Below are 17,772 nucleotides of genomic sequence, written 5' to 3' on the forward strand. Positions count from 1 at the left end.
CCTACTTATAACTCTCATGCGTTTCAATTTTAAAAGCTTCACAGCTTTCATCAACTCTGAAAGCCAATCAGGATCAGTTTGGTTTTGCTTTATTAATTTTCTGTTATAATCCTCACAGCTCTATAATACTTTGAAAGTTATTATTCAAGTTTAAGATGCGTGGATCACTGTATAGCAAGAAATATTCATTTTTTTTTATATAAAAATTTCCCAAAATGCCGAGACCGGAATAACTGATTTTGAATGGAGTTTTGACAAGAACAGTCTGGTTGTGTTGACTTAAAGTCCTCACTTTGATGATGCGAGGTTCAAGATTCTGAAACAAATGTTTTTACTCAAAACATGAAATGTTAAGTGGTCATCCTATGTATATCAGATAAGAAATGCTCTTCAAATTATTTGTTTCTAAATATTAAAACAAAACATACGATTAGTATTGTAACATGTATAGGCCGAACTTCGTCATGCAGGAATAAAATGTGAAGAATATGATATTTTATCAGTGTACAGCTACAGCCTCCCATATCAATCTACATGCATATATTTCCGGTGTAAATTGATGCACCTGCATTTTGGTAAGAATGGCAATATGTATATGATGTATGTAGAAAACAATTTGCAAGCCAACTACTCTTAAAATGTTTACATTTTATTATCGTTCTTTTAACCATATGCATGTTTTAATGATAAAATCAGTACTTACCGAGAGCTATTGATTGATAAGTGGGTGGGATTTAATGGTAAACCACCAGAATGCTTAGGTATATAGTATAAGTACCAAAGTTCAATATTGGGTTTTGGATTGTGTCGTCGGTTTATTTATCTTATAGACGTCAAGGTCTTGCTTAGCTTGGCACGCTAAAAAAGGAAAGAAAATCACAGAAAACAACCCTAAAGCTAAAATTACAAGTATCAGCATACAAAATAATTATAACATGTTCCTTGGACCAAATCGACCCAAGTTTAAGCGTGATGATTTTTGTTACAAATTTTGTAACTGTATAAACAAGTTAGATTAGTAATGCTAAAGTTAAAGTGTATGTGAGCCAGACACACACCTACGCATATTTTATACTCATTCATAAAAGTTTAAAATAGTAATCCTACAAAGGAAGTAAATTTCGTCTCTTTTTTCTGCCTGTGTATTGTGTACCTTGTGACTTCAACCTGCGACATGTTTTACTTGAAAGGTTTCATTTCAAATTTCATTCTAGTCTCATAAAAACAAAATGGTAGTTTCATTTTTCAAGTGTTATATGTATGTGTAAACTACCAATTACACATAGACAATTCTGTTTTTTTTAACGGATACGTATGTAGTTGGAGAGTTTCTGCAGCATTAGGTACTTAAGAATGAAATGAATTCGTTTGGAACGATTACATCAAAGCTATAGATAGATGAAAATTGACGAACAAAATTGTTTGTTTTTATAAATATATGTGTTCAGTTATATCTCTCAAAAGGACATATTTCAAATCTATGTAATTGGAATGCAGTTAGCGCACACAGTACTTATATTAACGCACCCTAAAGGTAAGTTTTATAATGCAATACAAGTTTGACTACATATGTCTCTCTATAACTAGAACATAAGTTATTGAATATTTTGGTCCAGTGAAAGATAACTTTTAAAAAGTGCTTCAATTGTCCAACATACTTTTCTGCATGTCTTTTCTTATTATGATTTCTCAGCAAAAAGCAATAGTCTGTTTTTATTTCTTTACTACGTGTACTTAGTAAGGCCTGATGTACTTATTTTGTCTGAACTAATTTTGTGAAGACAATTTACGTGTACAGTGGATCGTTTTTTTCCCAACTCTTAATTAGGAATAATGGGTGGAACTTTCAAGAGAACAAATCAATCTGTGGTTTTTTTTAGTATGCTTTATCAAATACTTCTTATTATTACGCCTCCTTCCCCCATAAAAGTCATTTTTATCAACGTTTACATCTTAATGCATATCCACAAAATCATGCTGAATTCTCGCTAGTTTTTTTTTTTCAAGAGTTGGCGTTTTACTGTACGTATTGTCTTGAGACCTTACAATATGTTTGTCTCTGAATGTCCTAATATCATATTGCAGCTATAAGAATTATCTTATAGAGTAAATGTTAGAGTGATTTTTGTCGAGACTAAAATAATTAGAATTCAATAAAGACCAACCTGGACAGGTCACATTAATAGTTTTAGAAATATGATCAACGTGTCATAGTTTTCCTTTTCTATTTCATCTACCCCGGGCTTTACTTTTTATGACCAAATCGGTGGGTGTTTCTAGAAAAAGCAGAAGGCGCTTATCGGTGCATCTAATTCATACTCCAAATTTTTAGTGGAGTGGAGTCCGAGCTGCTCATTCAATTTTGTCACTTTTTAATGCATTATAATGGTTATTTCATGTTCTTTGTTGTGTTTATCTGTTTTCCATGTCTGGTCTTTTTTCTTGGATTACTTTCTTTGGATATCCGCTTGAATCTAGGTTCCCTTGATTATTCTTGTACGCTTTAAATCAGAAACTTAATAGAAGAAAAAGATACCAACATATTCATACATTTGGTTGGAAGAATGATACATTTATAAATATATTAAATATCAATAGTATTTACATGCATAAACTGTACCATAAATTTGTATGTTTAAATTGTTATAAAATCAAGATTCTTAATCTCTTTGAATAATCAATTGCAGCTTAGGTGTCAAATTCGAAACTACATGTATTATCGTAAGAGGACAAATCACCTGAAATACAAAACAAAAGTGATAAACAACCAGGTAAGACAGGATGTATGACCCAGATTTTGTACATTGAGATACAATCTGACAAGGCTATGAAAAGAGGTTTAGGTTGATATCTATCACAAATCTTTACCGGATATGTTAGTAATATTTGTTTTCATTCATAAATTTAATGGCTTGCGGTTTTAAGTATTGGTTATATTAAGAAAATGTTTCAACTGTTAGGCTGTTATTTTCATCCCGGTTGGGTTGTTGTCTCCCTGGCATATTCACCAATACCTATTCTCCATATAAGTATCTGGTTTTTGGTAGAAGTTTTGTAAAATTCGAAAATGTAATTAATTTTTTTAAGACTGTGAAGCATGGTTCTAAGTGAAGCATAATGCTGTTAATTTATCAATTTTTCATCCTTATTTAAAGCTATACAAAGGGTGGAATAATATGCTACTTAACGTAAACAGATTTATTCTCCACGAGAAGATCTAACGTATTTTTGATTGATTAAATCTTTGGCGACTCGTACATTGAAGCATTCTTAATTACACATTAAAATTTGAAATATGTAATCATTTTACCCGAAGTTCACCAGAATCTTTAGTTTATGGGATATGTAGATATAAGTAACACACTATTGATCTTAGGTCGTGTAGTGCATTTTACATGTAGTATCTCAAAGATATCATTCCCTCTTGAGATCTTTTGAAAGCGGCGGTTAATCTGACAGACGTCCTTGTCGTGGTGAGTTCGGCATGCTCATTATAGTTAAAACAATAATTTGACATAAACGGAAAAATCATTACAAGTTTCTTGAAACAAAACGACACTGACTTTGACTTGATTTTCCCTACTAAGTTCGTATATATTCAACTTAAAATAGTAATACTAACGTTAAAGTGTATGTCAGCTAAACACACACCCACGCCTCTTCTGTATTCATTCTTAAAATGTTTTAAATACGTATCCTTCAAAGGAAGTAAACTGTATATAGTTCCCGAATAAAATTATTTATTTTATTGAACTAGTCACAATTAAGGAAAGATTGTCTTTTAGAGTTTGGAGCCCACACAATAAACAATACCCATGTATCAGAGTTCGTCTACAATCTGGTTTCAAAAAGCTGCGTTGTATTTCGCTATAGGAATTACTCACGTACATTACATGATAAATATATAATAATCATGTCTAAACTGAAAAAAACTTGTCATTTGAAATTCAGCATCGGAAACAAAAGTGAACACAATTTTTATACTACTAACAAATGACAAAAATTCAAAATGTCATTCTTGTATAAGTTTAAAATATACCAATCATATATATTGCAAATTTTGAAATGCTGTTCACTTGTTTCAAAAAGTTAAACCTTCTAATCAAAGTGAGAAATTCATTAATTGAAACGTTCACGTTTCCAATTTTAGCGTTGGTGCATTGCTTAACATGCATTTAAACGCACAACAGAAACGTTTGTTAGCAAGCTCGCTAGGAAAGAAGTATTCGTATTGACGCAGTATTTAAGTAGTAGTCTTTACAAAAACAGACAATATGTGCTTTATTCATGTCAAAAATCACGGAATTTACTTAAATATCATGTTCTGAAACAGTCACTGACCACATATTCAGTTTTATGTTTTTCCATTTTATCATTGCGCTGTTGAGAAAAAAATATATATACATAGATTGTACATGAAATTGACTCTTTGCAAGAGTTATCGTTCTTGATTTGGTTTGATTTGGTTGAAAACAGAAAAAAGTTACCTTTATGTAAAAAAACATAGCATATGTAAACTAAGAAAATCATCGTTTTGTTCGGGGTTTCTTTTACACCATGAATCATTTTATCCTTGGCAGTTTGACTGGTACTGGTACGTTTATCTAAAGAAATGTTTTTACTCTTTTAGTAGAATCACGATATTACAGTTGTGCTCAATTGGAATTATAATTACTTTGAAAAATGTGTTTCATCATCTTCTTATCGAGATGTATATCTTTTTAAATTTAACTGTATCAATAATATTTTACTGCTCTATGAGATAGGCACATGCGTTTTTTTGTTGTTGTTGAAAATATCAGTCCTGTCTTTTTTACCAATAACAGAAAAGCGTCCAAATATCTTTAAACAAATATGACTTTAGCTTCATAGTGTTAAAAGTATTTGTACGATATCAACGTTTTTACAAACGACATGTTGTAAAATTTTAAATCTCTGAGATACATGGAAATAAAAGGAAAAGCCGACTTAAATGATCGCTTATCATTCTTTTATACACAATATAATTGCATTCGTTTATCGTGTGATTCAAACGCACCACACAAACAGTAATCAAGGGCAGTTGGTTCTAGCGGTAATAGAAAGAATGTAATCCAGGGACTTATAACCTATAAATGATATGGAGAATTTGTATGCTTCTTGTCGTAAGTACTTCTTAAAAAAACAGAATAAATATATGTAAAGGACTTGGCTAAGTTCCAACTTTTTTCATATCAATATTTTCTGTAAATAAACACATTTAATATCAAATAGTATACAAGGATTGTTTTATGGAGAATATTCTATGAAAAAAAGATGAGAAGAGCTGCACAGCTACTAATATGTTGATGACAGATGTGATCATTACAAATATGTGGATGCAGGAACAGTGAGTTAACCGGGAGTATATGCTTGTCATTCGAAAATTAGGCAAAAAACTTCTAATTCAAGTGTATTAGGAAATGAAAGCATTTAATTACTGAAGTACTATACCATCAGACTGGAACAAAGGTCTAATTGTAGAGTTTATTAAAAGGCGATTTACAGTGTTGTGATAACTGGAGAAAAATAGATGTGCCAAGCAAAGTATTTTGAAAGATCATACTAGTACTCTGCAGAATTGACACAGTAGTTGACGAATAACTCTGAGAAGAACAGGTTGGATTCAGAAGAGGATACATTGATCAAATATTTGCTAAACGAAACATAACAGAACAGTGTATTGAATGGAGCACACCTATATTCATCAACTGTATCTAAAAAAATGCTGCAACAGCGTTCACAAGGTACATGTTGGAAAATTATAGCTACCTAAGGACTACCACAAAACATATCTCGCTCATAAAATGCTTCGAGAAAAACTTTGAATGCAACAAACAGTATATAAGATCATTTTGAACTAAATTCTGTTGTCAGGAGAAGATGCAGCTTTTCACATATTCTTCTTGATGATGATTGACTGGATACAACAGTTACGACGGTATAGAATGGACTTTGTTTAAACAGCTATAAGATCTGGATTATGCCGGTGATCTTGCAGAGCTTTCCACCACAAGTTGACAGTTCAAAGAAGAGACACTAAATTGAATTCATTTGCACAAAAGACCGGAACAAACATACATGTAGGGGAACTAAAATAATGGTAATACGAATTTATCAGAACTTATCTCATTAAACATAAAACATATAGACAGTGTTAATTGTTAATGAATTCCCCTACCTTGGAAATATCATTATAACAATAGAGCAAAGAAAGCCATACAAGCAAGACTAGCAAAAGCTCGTGCAGCCGTCTGTATACTATAGCCAAGCTTGAAGTCCAAAGGCATTCGTATCAACACGAAGCTTTTCAACAGTAAAGTCAAATCAGTCAAGTTATACAGGGAAAATTGCAACATATGTTTTTTGACATATGCTATTCATATTTTTAGGACTGCATGAAAAACATATGGAAAACACATGTTTAGGACCAACAAATAATTCATGAAAAAAGTAAATAAAACTCGAAAGTAATTATATGTCTTCCATAGGACTTAAATCATGAAAAAGATATGGTTTTCATGCAATTAACTTATGTTTTGATAAAATTTTATAGGCATATAAAAATAAATTTCCATATTGGTCCTAAAAATGTTTCCATACGTTTCAAAATGTAACCACGTATGATGCAATTCTTTTTGTGTATAGTTTTGAATGTCCGAGCATAATAAGGAACGATTTGCAGAATGTAAAGGTATTCCACAACTACTGCCTTCGTAAAATTCACAAAATCATTTGGCCTATCAAGATTATCAGCATTAATCCTCTGGTATTTCCAATCGTAATGGTATTTAGACACAAAATAACCAGCGATACATTACATTGATAACTCATGTGCTAAGAATGCCACCATAAATAGCTTTGCATTGGACACCACCTTCAAAAGTGAAGCAAGGAAGACCTCCAACAACCTAAAAACCAGTCAAACTGGGATTCAAGAGATCGGTTTACATCTGAGGTGTGCTATGCACGCGGCAAAGTAAAGAGAGTGAAGTGGCGGTAGCTTCTTGGTGCCTTACGTTCCAATCGTGATGAAGAGGAAATGTCATTAATAAGACTTATAATTAAAAGAGTGCATGTAAAAAAAAATTAAAAATAAATACATCATCTAGACTCCTCTACAGCCATGTGAACCAGGGTATTTTCTGAAAATATTTGCCGAGTATTACCATCTACCTGAGTTTTATATGGATATGTATTTAAAGGGTCTTCTGTATAATTAGGTCCCGTGATGGTTCGGGTGTCAATAGACTATGCCCGCATCAGCGTTAAACTTTTCGTGAAAGGCGACTAGATAGTGCTCAGAACCTGCTCAAGCTGGGGGCCAGAGTGCTCTGAAACAGAGTAACTGGGTTGTGTGCCTTAGCTGGTGAAATAGAGTACCTCTGGCATGCATCATGCTGGGGTCGTCACACCATAATAAAACCTGACCGCAGACCATTGTGGTGCAACGTGTTGGGAAGGATGCCACGTTTCTTGCACGGTAAAGACGTTGTAGTATTCTCTCTGAGTAGGAACATTTGGGCACCGCCACAGGAGGTTTAATTGCCGATCCTATCCACCTTTCTGTATTTCCAGTGACAATCAAAATTTGTCAACCCTATTTTCCTTGTGTCCTATCCAATTTTTCATTTCATCACATTTCATGTTCGTTTTGTCATCAATTTTATGTTCATGGCCTTGATATAGCTGAAATTTTGCTGCTCGGGTGTTAAATCCAATCAATCAATCAATCAATCAATCAATCAATATAATTAGACATTTAAGAATGAAATCAATACATTTGGACCGACAACTGTAAAACTATAGAGGAAAATTTATCAAAACGTGGTTCTCATTTTCAAATTTATAAATAAATTTATTTATTAAAAGTGATATTTGAAGGGCATACTACAAATCTGTGTAAAAGGAATGTATAAATTACGTGTATACGATTCTTTAATTTACACACCGTTAGTTTTATTATGGCATAAAAAGAATGCATAAGTATCATTTTACCTGAACATTTTGTATTCTGTGGAAGATAACTCATAACAACTTATTTGGTTGTCCAACATATACACATGTTTATGTTTACATGCTTACCCTATCGGTGCACCTGGTCCATGCTCCCAGTTTTAGTGGAGTACGAGTTGCTCATTTGCTTTTGTTACTTTATATGTATAATTTTAGTTACTTCATGTTCTTTGTTGTGAATGTCTGTTTTCCATGACTGGTCTTTGTCCCTGGACGCATTCTTTTGATTAGCGCTATAACTTTGGTTCCCTTAATTACTCTTTTTGTATTAACTTGTCTAAAAACAAACTTTACAATATATAATGTAGCGGCCTTTGTAAGAATCATGCAATTTCTGTACTGTGTGATACACCTCAAAATGTACAATTGCTTAATAGAACAATTTCACGCGTGAATCAGTTATTCTGGTAATACTTGTCCTTATATATTTACGTCTTTCTTGTTTTTTTACCCTTTCCAGATATAGCATGTCTAATCAATAATATTCGATACTATTGTACAGATGGAGAAAGAAGGAAATATTTATATTTATATTATTACATGAGATCACTTTATAATTCAATTAAAGTACTTTTTAAAGATGATACGAACAAGAGCAAATAGTGTAGGGGAGGTAACACAAATACATTTTGTAAATCACAGAAAATACAATAATTGTATTTAATCCTCATTTCAGAATTTAGCAATTTCAATTAATCTGTTTTAGTTTTTGAAAATATGTGCATGCACATAAACTGAACAGTAATGCTGGATATCACTATGTGTGTCCACAATGCACATGATGTATTTTGTTTCCTAGAAAAGATTATATGTTGTCAGGCATCTTCAATGTGGATATGACAGCATATCCTTTTGGAATAACCCCAAATTTCGATTATACTCTGCTGAGGTATATTCAAATAAGTTTCTTATTAGTTTTTTCCATGTTCATGTACACAAACATTGTAGTTGTGAGTTAAACTATTTTTTTTAAAAAGTTTATCATTTCACTTGCGAAGTATAGAGGTGATGCAGTTTGTATATGCATTATCAATAATTGTGTGTAACAAACCGTTTTATTTCAAATCAATCTTCGAACCTTAGGTTCCACTATATAATTAGGTCACTGCAGATAACTTTGTGACAATTTGTTAAAATGAAGCTACATTGAAACACTTAAATTAGACATTTTTTTCTTGTAAAACGTACATATTTTTCGAAGCCTTACATAATGGAAATCCATAAAAAAGGTAGATATTCTTTTTCTACTTTGTCATGACAATTTGTAGCCATGGTAACATTAAATAAATATCAGTTTTCATAACAAATGTTGGGTGCCTTCACAAAAATAGTTGTCAAGAACAGGTTTTCTAAAACATCAGGCACTATAAAACTGCCCGAAGAAATACGCAGGAATAGTATTATTGTAAAAAAAACTCATAAAAAGTGCGTTTTTTTAATGCTCATTTGTTCATGATTTAAATTTTTTAAAATTCGTGCGAAATTTTGTTTTTTTGTAAAATTGCCAGTTGATGTAGGCAGAACCTTATCTGGAGTGGATCTGAATCTTTCTGGATAACTAAAAGCATGCATTTTTCACATTTATGTACGAATGCATTACTACCCACAATCAATATTTCGGCAAGTTAAACCTTTTATTTTTACAAAATTAGACCGGTTCAATTTTCTATAAGAAACAGTGCACCTCAATCCCATCTGTATAGTGCAACCTTATATCATCTCTTGTGCGACTGACCCGTAGGATGATGTAAATATTCCGGATCGATACGGCATATGATATATAATTTCAGATGTAATTGTCAACTTTGCGTACTTTTTCTCGCTTCTGATAGTTAAGTGATTTATAACATACTGAATATAACATGTCAAAACCAGTACCACATGTGATATCAACCCGAGACTTCTATATCAACCCAACCGCCACCGGCTCGCGGTGATATATAGGTCAAGTGTTGATACCACATGTGATACAGATTATAACATGTCATGTTCATTATACCATATATTCGAGTGTGCTTCGACTGAAGTGGTGCCATATAGTATGAACGATATAAATCAAGATTGTGACAAAAGATATACAATATAGGTCTAGCGATTTGATATATGGTATACAGTAAAGGGCATGCGAAATAGGTCTTGAGGTGTAATATAGGGTAAACAATATAGGGATTAAACAAACCCTAATAATGCATGCCATGTGCATACAAAAAACTGTATATTTTATTTTAATGATATTGTATGATATATGTATATATAAAAAGTGTACATGTTCAAATATTATATTATGTTTTTTTCTTTTGAAGCTGTCCTACCAAAAGTGATTTAAAGTGAAAAACAAACAGAATAAATGATATAACGAAATGGGAAAATGTATTAGTAGAGAAATTTCTAAAGAAAGGCAACTATGTAAATTGAAGTATGATAATTCAAGTTGGGAGGCCACAACAAGTTCATCAAGTTTGTGTGATCATCAAAATTTGTCCTGGACAAACCTTTCAAATAAATCATTGAATAGCAACACAAAGAAACGACGACCAACTGTACATTATACCAAACACGAGGTTAGCTATTCTCTCAGACAAACATTTAAGTACATTTAGTTGTCATTTCCTAGTATTTTCGTTACTAACAATTCGGTTAATTACAGAAATATCTATGTATTTTTCGTATAAAATTATGATATATTTATCGAAAAGAAGAGTTTTGGTTATGAATAGCAGCGTGTAGTTATTACATCTTTTATTTTCAAACTGGAAATATTGATTAGTCGGTATAGTAAGAAATTTTTTGAATCTATCCTTAGGCGATGTCTTTTTTGACAGTTCTGCTTGAGGATACCTTTCTCTTTTTTTTATTTGCAGCAAACTATTAATGTCAAAATATTCGCAGCAGATGCTGTACAAGTCGGAAACAATACATCACTGCAGAATAAAAGCAGAATTCGACAAACATCTTCAATAGCAGTGAGTTAGTTATATTGATATATAATTTTTTGCAAGGTAGTCATTGTTAATAAATAGGTCTAATTATTTATTATGGTGGTGCACGCTGTGCAAAATAGAAGGAATCTACAATGTATAAAAAAAGCAAGGCACGTTAAAACACAAGAAAATACTGTGAAAGAACTTTTATTCGTGGGTACAACTTTTTCCTGTTTACGGAGGAATCTTTATGTGGATTTGACAACTCTATTATAAAAACGAATGGGACACTTTTTTTGGAGGAAAAACAAATTTCGTGGTTTACCAAACCCACGAAAACACGAAATTTGGTATCCCATGTCATGTAGTATTTTGTGAGCTATACATGTATACATTACAATTTCATATTTTTCTCAAATACTCACTTAAATATTTTATAGGACGATAGAGGAAATTTGGAAATTGCAGGTACGTAAGTCGATCTTTTTTCATTCACCTAACAAAATAACCATAATCAATCGTTACTACCGAATAGAGTAATAATACATAATATGACATATCAATGCAGTAACCTTTCTATTTCATGGCGTGTTTGGGAAAGGAGACTTGAATTGGGTTTCTGAATATGGGGAATAGAGATTTCTGTTCAAGATTGATCACTTTCTATTTAAAAAACTAAAGTAAAAAAATGTGAAAAATGCAGAAAGTTGTTATTAAAAAATTATAGTGACATTCTGTGGTGAATAAGGATTAAGATGCATTTAGGAGGCGTACATGGGAGATTTTGTATTGGGAATGTATCTGATGGGAATGTTGTTGGGGGTTTGTCCTGATAGGTTTACTACAACATGTTAAATTGTAGAGAATTCACGTCCTGTAAATCCCACTGGAAATAGAATAATGGGGGTTTACATTGAAACAAAAGGCTAATTTTTCATCAAATACATAATAATTAAGAGTATTTAGAATTGAATAATTTCTCTTCACATGAATTAAACGAGTACGATAATTCTATTTTATGGGTGCGGAATTATTTGGTATGACCTAAAGAAATTTTTCATTGATCATACTTTTCAGAACGTTCAAAAGATAAAAATGCAGAGTTCAACACCTCAAATGAAAGACAACACTTTGGGTCAGTTAAAGAGCAAGTGGACACACAAAGGCATAATGATACTGAATGGTTAAAAAGTATATTATGTGTAGATTTAGACGAACGAAATTTAATAGTATCATCATTTTTCAATAAATTACTTGACGATAGTGTGACAGCAACAGAGAAAGCCAAAATACTGGAGAGATTGGATGATTCGTTGTATAAAGACTATAGAAATGTCATACATAAAATTAATGTATATGCCAAAACCATTAAGACAACTGAAGAAGGAATTAAAGCATTAAATGACTATAGTCCCTTCCCAAAACTCGATACATCGGGTTGATATGACTACAGTCCCTTCCCGAAACTCGTTTCATCTGGTTGAAACGACTATAGTCCCATCCCAAAAATCGATACATTGGGTTATTATAACTATTTTGTTCGTTTGAGTAATGTCGATGTCAGTATTAAGTTTTTTAAAAACAAAATAATAATGAACATGACGATACGATATTGATTAAATGATGACCCAGTAAACGATGGTCGTAAATCGGCTTTAGGAGGTCTGTTCTGATAGCAAACTTGTCGTTTTCATTGATATTTGTTTTCCTATAGTCGACTTAACACTTGGGAGAGACGTTTATAAGTACAAATAAATTTTGTCCAATCCTTTTGGTCTTTATGAAATAAAACATGTTCAGTTCAGTTTTAAACACTGTATTTATTCTGTAGAAGTCTAAATATATACAAAATTCAAACATTTTTTAAAAATCTTGCAGTATTATTTTTTTTTATTTCCTTCTACTTTGGTAAATTCAAACCATATGTTGATAGTGCCTATAACAGTAACTTGAAGTTTTTACGTAAAACATCAATAAGGTGAACTTACACATAATAATCTTAAAAAATAAATTGAAAGGAAGAATAGATCTACAGTAATATTAAAATACCGGGTACTTGCATAATTGCTTGATGTGAATTTCATCTTTTCTTAATGATTTCAACTACTCAAACGCCATAATAAAAAAGTGGTAGTTGTATGTGCAAGGAACATAGTAGAAAATATATACTATAATCGCATACATAATTTTCAAGACCAGAATTTTTCCTTCTATTGTATTCTTTTTGTATCCACCAAGTGTGTTCTAAATGTTTTTACATGTACTGCTAATAACATTTTTCTGCACTTGTAGTATAATGATTCATATTCTATTGTAGTATCATAAATCAGTAATATTGCCTTGTCGTAATTTTAAGAGACCTTTTCATGACTAATTGCATTTTTTTTTCCTTTTTAGAATACGTGTAAAATATTATTTGTCTTAAAGATTAACACTTGGACAAAAAAAATACTTTAGTGTGGTCCATTTCATTTTCATGATAACGATAGACAAACCAAGAAAGTAGAAAAAATGTAGATGATATAAATAATACGTACATTTAATGTCGAAATAGTCACCTTATTTTGGGATTATATAAACTCAAACATGCAATCATGTTGTTTTAGCACATGCTGGCCTTAATGAAGGAGGGTTTAATGTAAATATAGAATATGTCTCTTGATAATTTGTTTGTTTTATTCACAAGTTATAATGAGCTAAGATAAAGTAAGCATAGAAAAGTCTGAACAATTCCCAACGATGTTAGAACTATAAATTCACGAAGCAAATTTTGGTCGTTCCCTCCGCGGGACTCCAACTCAGACCGCTGTAACATCTATGGCAACATCGCCTGCACAAAATCTAGCGCCCTAGACCACTCCGCCAGCTAGGCTATATAAAATATAGCTTTCGATGGCCGGGTCATTCCTGATTGTAAGATTAATTTAGGGTTGTAACTTAGTACACGATGTATGTATATTTTTGCATGTTTTTTGCAGATTGTTAGAGTAGAGTAATTACCTGACCAAATATTCAATGGTGTTATGTATTCCTCGTTTTTTTTTCTATTGTTGAGGACACATGTAAATGCTTGTATTTCTGATGATAACTATCTGAATGTTGAATTTTCCTATTGTGTTCATTCTACTGTGTTCTAATATTGATTTTGTTGTGTTATTGTTAACTTGCTCCAATTTTATACGTTTATATGAAATATCAATAAAAAAACTTATTTTTCACTGAAATATTTGTTCTACATTCATTTTAAATAAACGATTTTATGGCAAATAAAGGCATGCACGACACAGTTATGTGGGTTTTACTGTCACTATTAAACACGTTGTTCGGATCATTTTCGTTACAGTTCAATAAAAGAGGAATCAAGGGGACCAAGGTTATAGCGGTAATCAAACTCCAGGAAAAATCGGACTCCACTAGAAACTGGGAGCATGGATCAGGTGCACCGGTAGGGTAAGCGTGCTCTGCTTTTCTAGAAATACCCGCCGAGTTGTTCATAAAAAGTCATGGAATTAAAAGGAATTTAAAGCTAAGAAGAAAAAAAGTAAAACAAATTTCAAATCACTTTTCCGGGACATTATATACACAACAACACATCATATTGGTAATTTACTGAACGATTTCTCATCATTCAACATTTTAAGTTTATGTACTAACTCTATTGAGTAAAAATTCCGAGTTACTTTTATTTGTTAAGTATTACCTTGAATTAAGTGTAATCTTGATATCGATATTTTTGTATTTGATTTTAATATCATGTAAAATTTGGTGTTTTGAATGAATGGTCATTAATGAGCTTTCGTGTAATATAGTATAATTCGATGCAGTACTTTGAAATATAAAACAGAATTTTTAACGGTAAGTAAGTTAAAGTTAAAAGTAATAGAATATTATATAAAAAATATCTTACATGACTCTTATTATCTTACAATACACTTTGTTTATTTGCAAATGACCAATTGTTTCATGATCCATCACAGCTTTGTGTATTTGTTTTAAAATGGTTAAGGTATCCCTGATTTTTATTATGAGTATAGTGTATTATTGCATTGTATCTGTTCAACTATGCATCAATAATAAAAATGTTTCTGTAAGGAAAATAATAGTTAAAAAAAGGACTAAGTCCTCATAACAGTATCTGAAACTCTAATCCTATAAGCACCGAAACTCCGATTACTTTCTGACAGCAAGTGCCAACCTTTGGAACCACCAAAGCAGCTGGTACCACAATAGTCCTAACTTGGTACAGGCATTTCAAAGGAATTGTGGGTTTAATCCAGGTTTTACAGCGCGCTAAATCTCCCTCCATCATTTTGGCATGGATATAACAGTGGTGATATAATAGCCATCATCAGTAAATCAGCGGTTACATAGGCACAAAGAATAATTTACAAAAAAGGCAATAATACTGATTAAGGATCTCTACTAGTTTCGCATCTTAAACAAAAGCTCAATTGTTAAACGAAAGTTTAATCATGAAGGAAAAAAATCCTAGGCAATGAAAAACTCTAGGGAAGCATACTTATTGCAGCTTGTGATATTTTAGCTGAACATTCCTGGTCAGATTTCAGGTCAAAAACATGTAAAATGATATAGTTTGTTTTGCAAGTAGTTTGTTTGAAACATTACTATGATGTTTTTTTATTAAACAATTTAAAACGTAATTCAATAAATGTCCAACAAAACATTATAATTTGTAATTTATGAACTGTTAAAGTCAAATAAACAAGTCAAATGAAAATTTTGATTTATCTAACAGAAATACTTAAATGGTAGATACTAAAGTATAAGATATTACTGTCTATCCTTGAAGATGTTAATTTGCAATGTTAAGTTCATAACACTTCGCCCTTTTGAGTTTTTTGTTTTATGCATTTCCTGCAACACATAATTTCATGGCATGTTAATGAGTACAATAAATCAAACATTTCTTATATTTTCAGATACTGAAACATTAATATTAATTCAATCATGCGTAAATATTTAATATGATATTTATTCGTCATTTAATTATTGGGTGCCTTATTAATTATGACCCAAAGATTTGAAAAAAGATGGCGAGAAAGGCATTCATGTTCACATGAGTTTTTTGTATTTGGATGTTCTTTGTTGTGGTTCATATTTGAACTTAATACATCAATTGGAATTAGGAGTTGGAAAATTGATATTCAATATCTTTAAAGTTCAAATTTAAATTACAAAGCAATGAAACGATTTTTTTTTTTGCTTTATGAAATTATAAGTAATTATTTATGTAAAGATATTGCCGTGTACGTTCTAGTACTAACTATAAACAGTTTGAAAAATATTACTAATTCAAGGACACCACTTGTACGCACAGAACCTCACTTAAACCAAATAACTATGGTAGATGCTCTGAATAACATACGGTTTATTAACGTTTGAAGACTTTTCATATAGGAAGTTAAAAAGCGCTTTGGTTTAATTCATGTAATAATTCATGACATAGTTTTACCTGATCTGCTTTTTTTAGGGAAAAATCTTTCTCGTGACATTGATCGATAATTTGTGGTTAACAAAGATTATTGCGTTATCATTAAGCCATAAAGCCATACGTTTTCTTTAATTCAGATGTATAATGTTTTTGTGGGAAATCACCACAGGTATTCCTTTGAAATCCTGTGATGTATGAGATTGATTATACATAGTTTCATAGACAATTTTCGAAATATTTTACCAGAAATACAATCATATTACGATGTAAAACTATAAATTTGTAAGATGATGTGAGTATAATGTGATGTATTTAAAGTTAAAGATAATTTAGTATTCAGCTGGACATGCAAATGGCAAAATGTTTTAACCATACAAATGCTTTTGACCTTATGAACATAAACAGAGTTATGTTTGATTTTAATTAGGTAAGGTAAAAATATTAGAAATTGTATTTCACTCAAAAGTATGAAAATGTTACATTGAATGCATTTGCAAATACGTCGAAAAAGAAAACTTCAATTCACGATACTCCAATATGGACAATACATGAAACTGCTTTACAGAAAACATACAAATAATGTCACTCCCAAAGAGACAACTTACAATTCATGATACTGCAAAAGATACAACTTACAATCATGATACTGCAAAAGAGACAACTTACAATTCATGATATTGCAAAAGATACAACTTACAATCATGAAAATGCTGAGGAGACAACTTACAAGTCCTCACTCTACTAAAGTTAACTGACAAATCAAAATACGACTAAAGGTACAACTTACAAATCATGATACTTCTTACAAGACGACTTGCAAAAAAAAAAAATACCGCTAAAAAGACAACTTACAAATGAGAGACAACTTATAATTCATTAAAATGTTAAAGAAACAATGCTAATGAGACAACTGACAAATCATGATACAGCTAAAGAGACAACTAACAATTCATAATTCTGCCAAAACGACAACTGACAATTCATGGTAATCCTAAAGAGACAGCTTACAATTTATTACACTTTTTAAGAGACAATTTACAAATCATGATTCTGCTAAAAAGACAATTTACAATTCATGATACTGCTAAAGAGGCAACTGACGAATTATAATACTCCTAAAGAGACACTTTACAATTCTTCATATTCCTAAAAAGACTAATTACAATTTATGATACTTCTTAGGAGACAACTGACAATTTCTGATTCTCCCAAAGAGACAGCTTACAATGAATGATACTTTTAAAGAGACAACTTACAAAAATCACTATAATTCTTAAATTAATGTCGTGTCTTAGTGTGATAATATATCTTGTGATATGTCAGTTTGTATTTATTAAGATATTTGTTTTTTCATGTTGTGAATTT

At 31.4% G+C, this 17,772-nt stretch overlaps 1 protein-coding gene across 3 annotated transcripts; it reads left to right on the forward strand.

Moving 5' to 3' along the window:
• Nucleotides 1-741: 741 nt before the first annotated feature.
• On the forward strand, nucleotides 742-14,173 carry LOC148604873 (uncharacterized). Of its 3 annotated transcripts, XM_088548816.1 has the most exons (6): nucleotides 744-1,534; nucleotides 2,688-2,771; nucleotides 10,338-10,595; nucleotides 10,896-10,997; nucleotides 11,396-11,423; nucleotides 12,033-14,173. In XM_088548816.1, the coding sequence occupies exons 3-6, from the start codon at nucleotides 10,395-10,397 to the stop codon at nucleotides 12,395-12,397; spliced, it is 696 nt and encodes a 231-aa protein (XP_088404942.1). In that variant the 5' UTR covers nucleotides 744-1,534; nucleotides 2,688-2,771; nucleotides 10,338-10,394; the 3' UTR covers nucleotides 12,398-14,173. The 3 variants fall into 3 exon arrangements, with proteins under 3 accessions (XP_088404943.1, XP_088404942.1, XP_088404944.1); XM_088548817.1 differs by lacking the exon at nucleotides 2,688-2,771 and having other exon boundaries at nucleotides 742-1,534; XM_088548818.1 differs by lacking the exons at nucleotides 744-1,534; nucleotides 2,688-2,771 and adding an exon at nucleotides 4,928-5,144.
• The last annotated feature ends 3,599 nt before the right edge of the window (nucleotides 14,174-17,772 follow it).

The sequence above is a fragment of the Perna viridis genome, chromosome 10 (assembly GCF_037379345.1).
Source record: "Perna viridis isolate PV_CMFRI_1.1 ecotype Kerala chromosome 10, ASM3737934v1, whole genome shotgun sequence".
NCBI lineage: Eukaryota > Metazoa > Mollusca > Bivalvia > Mytilida > Mytilidae > Perna > Perna viridis.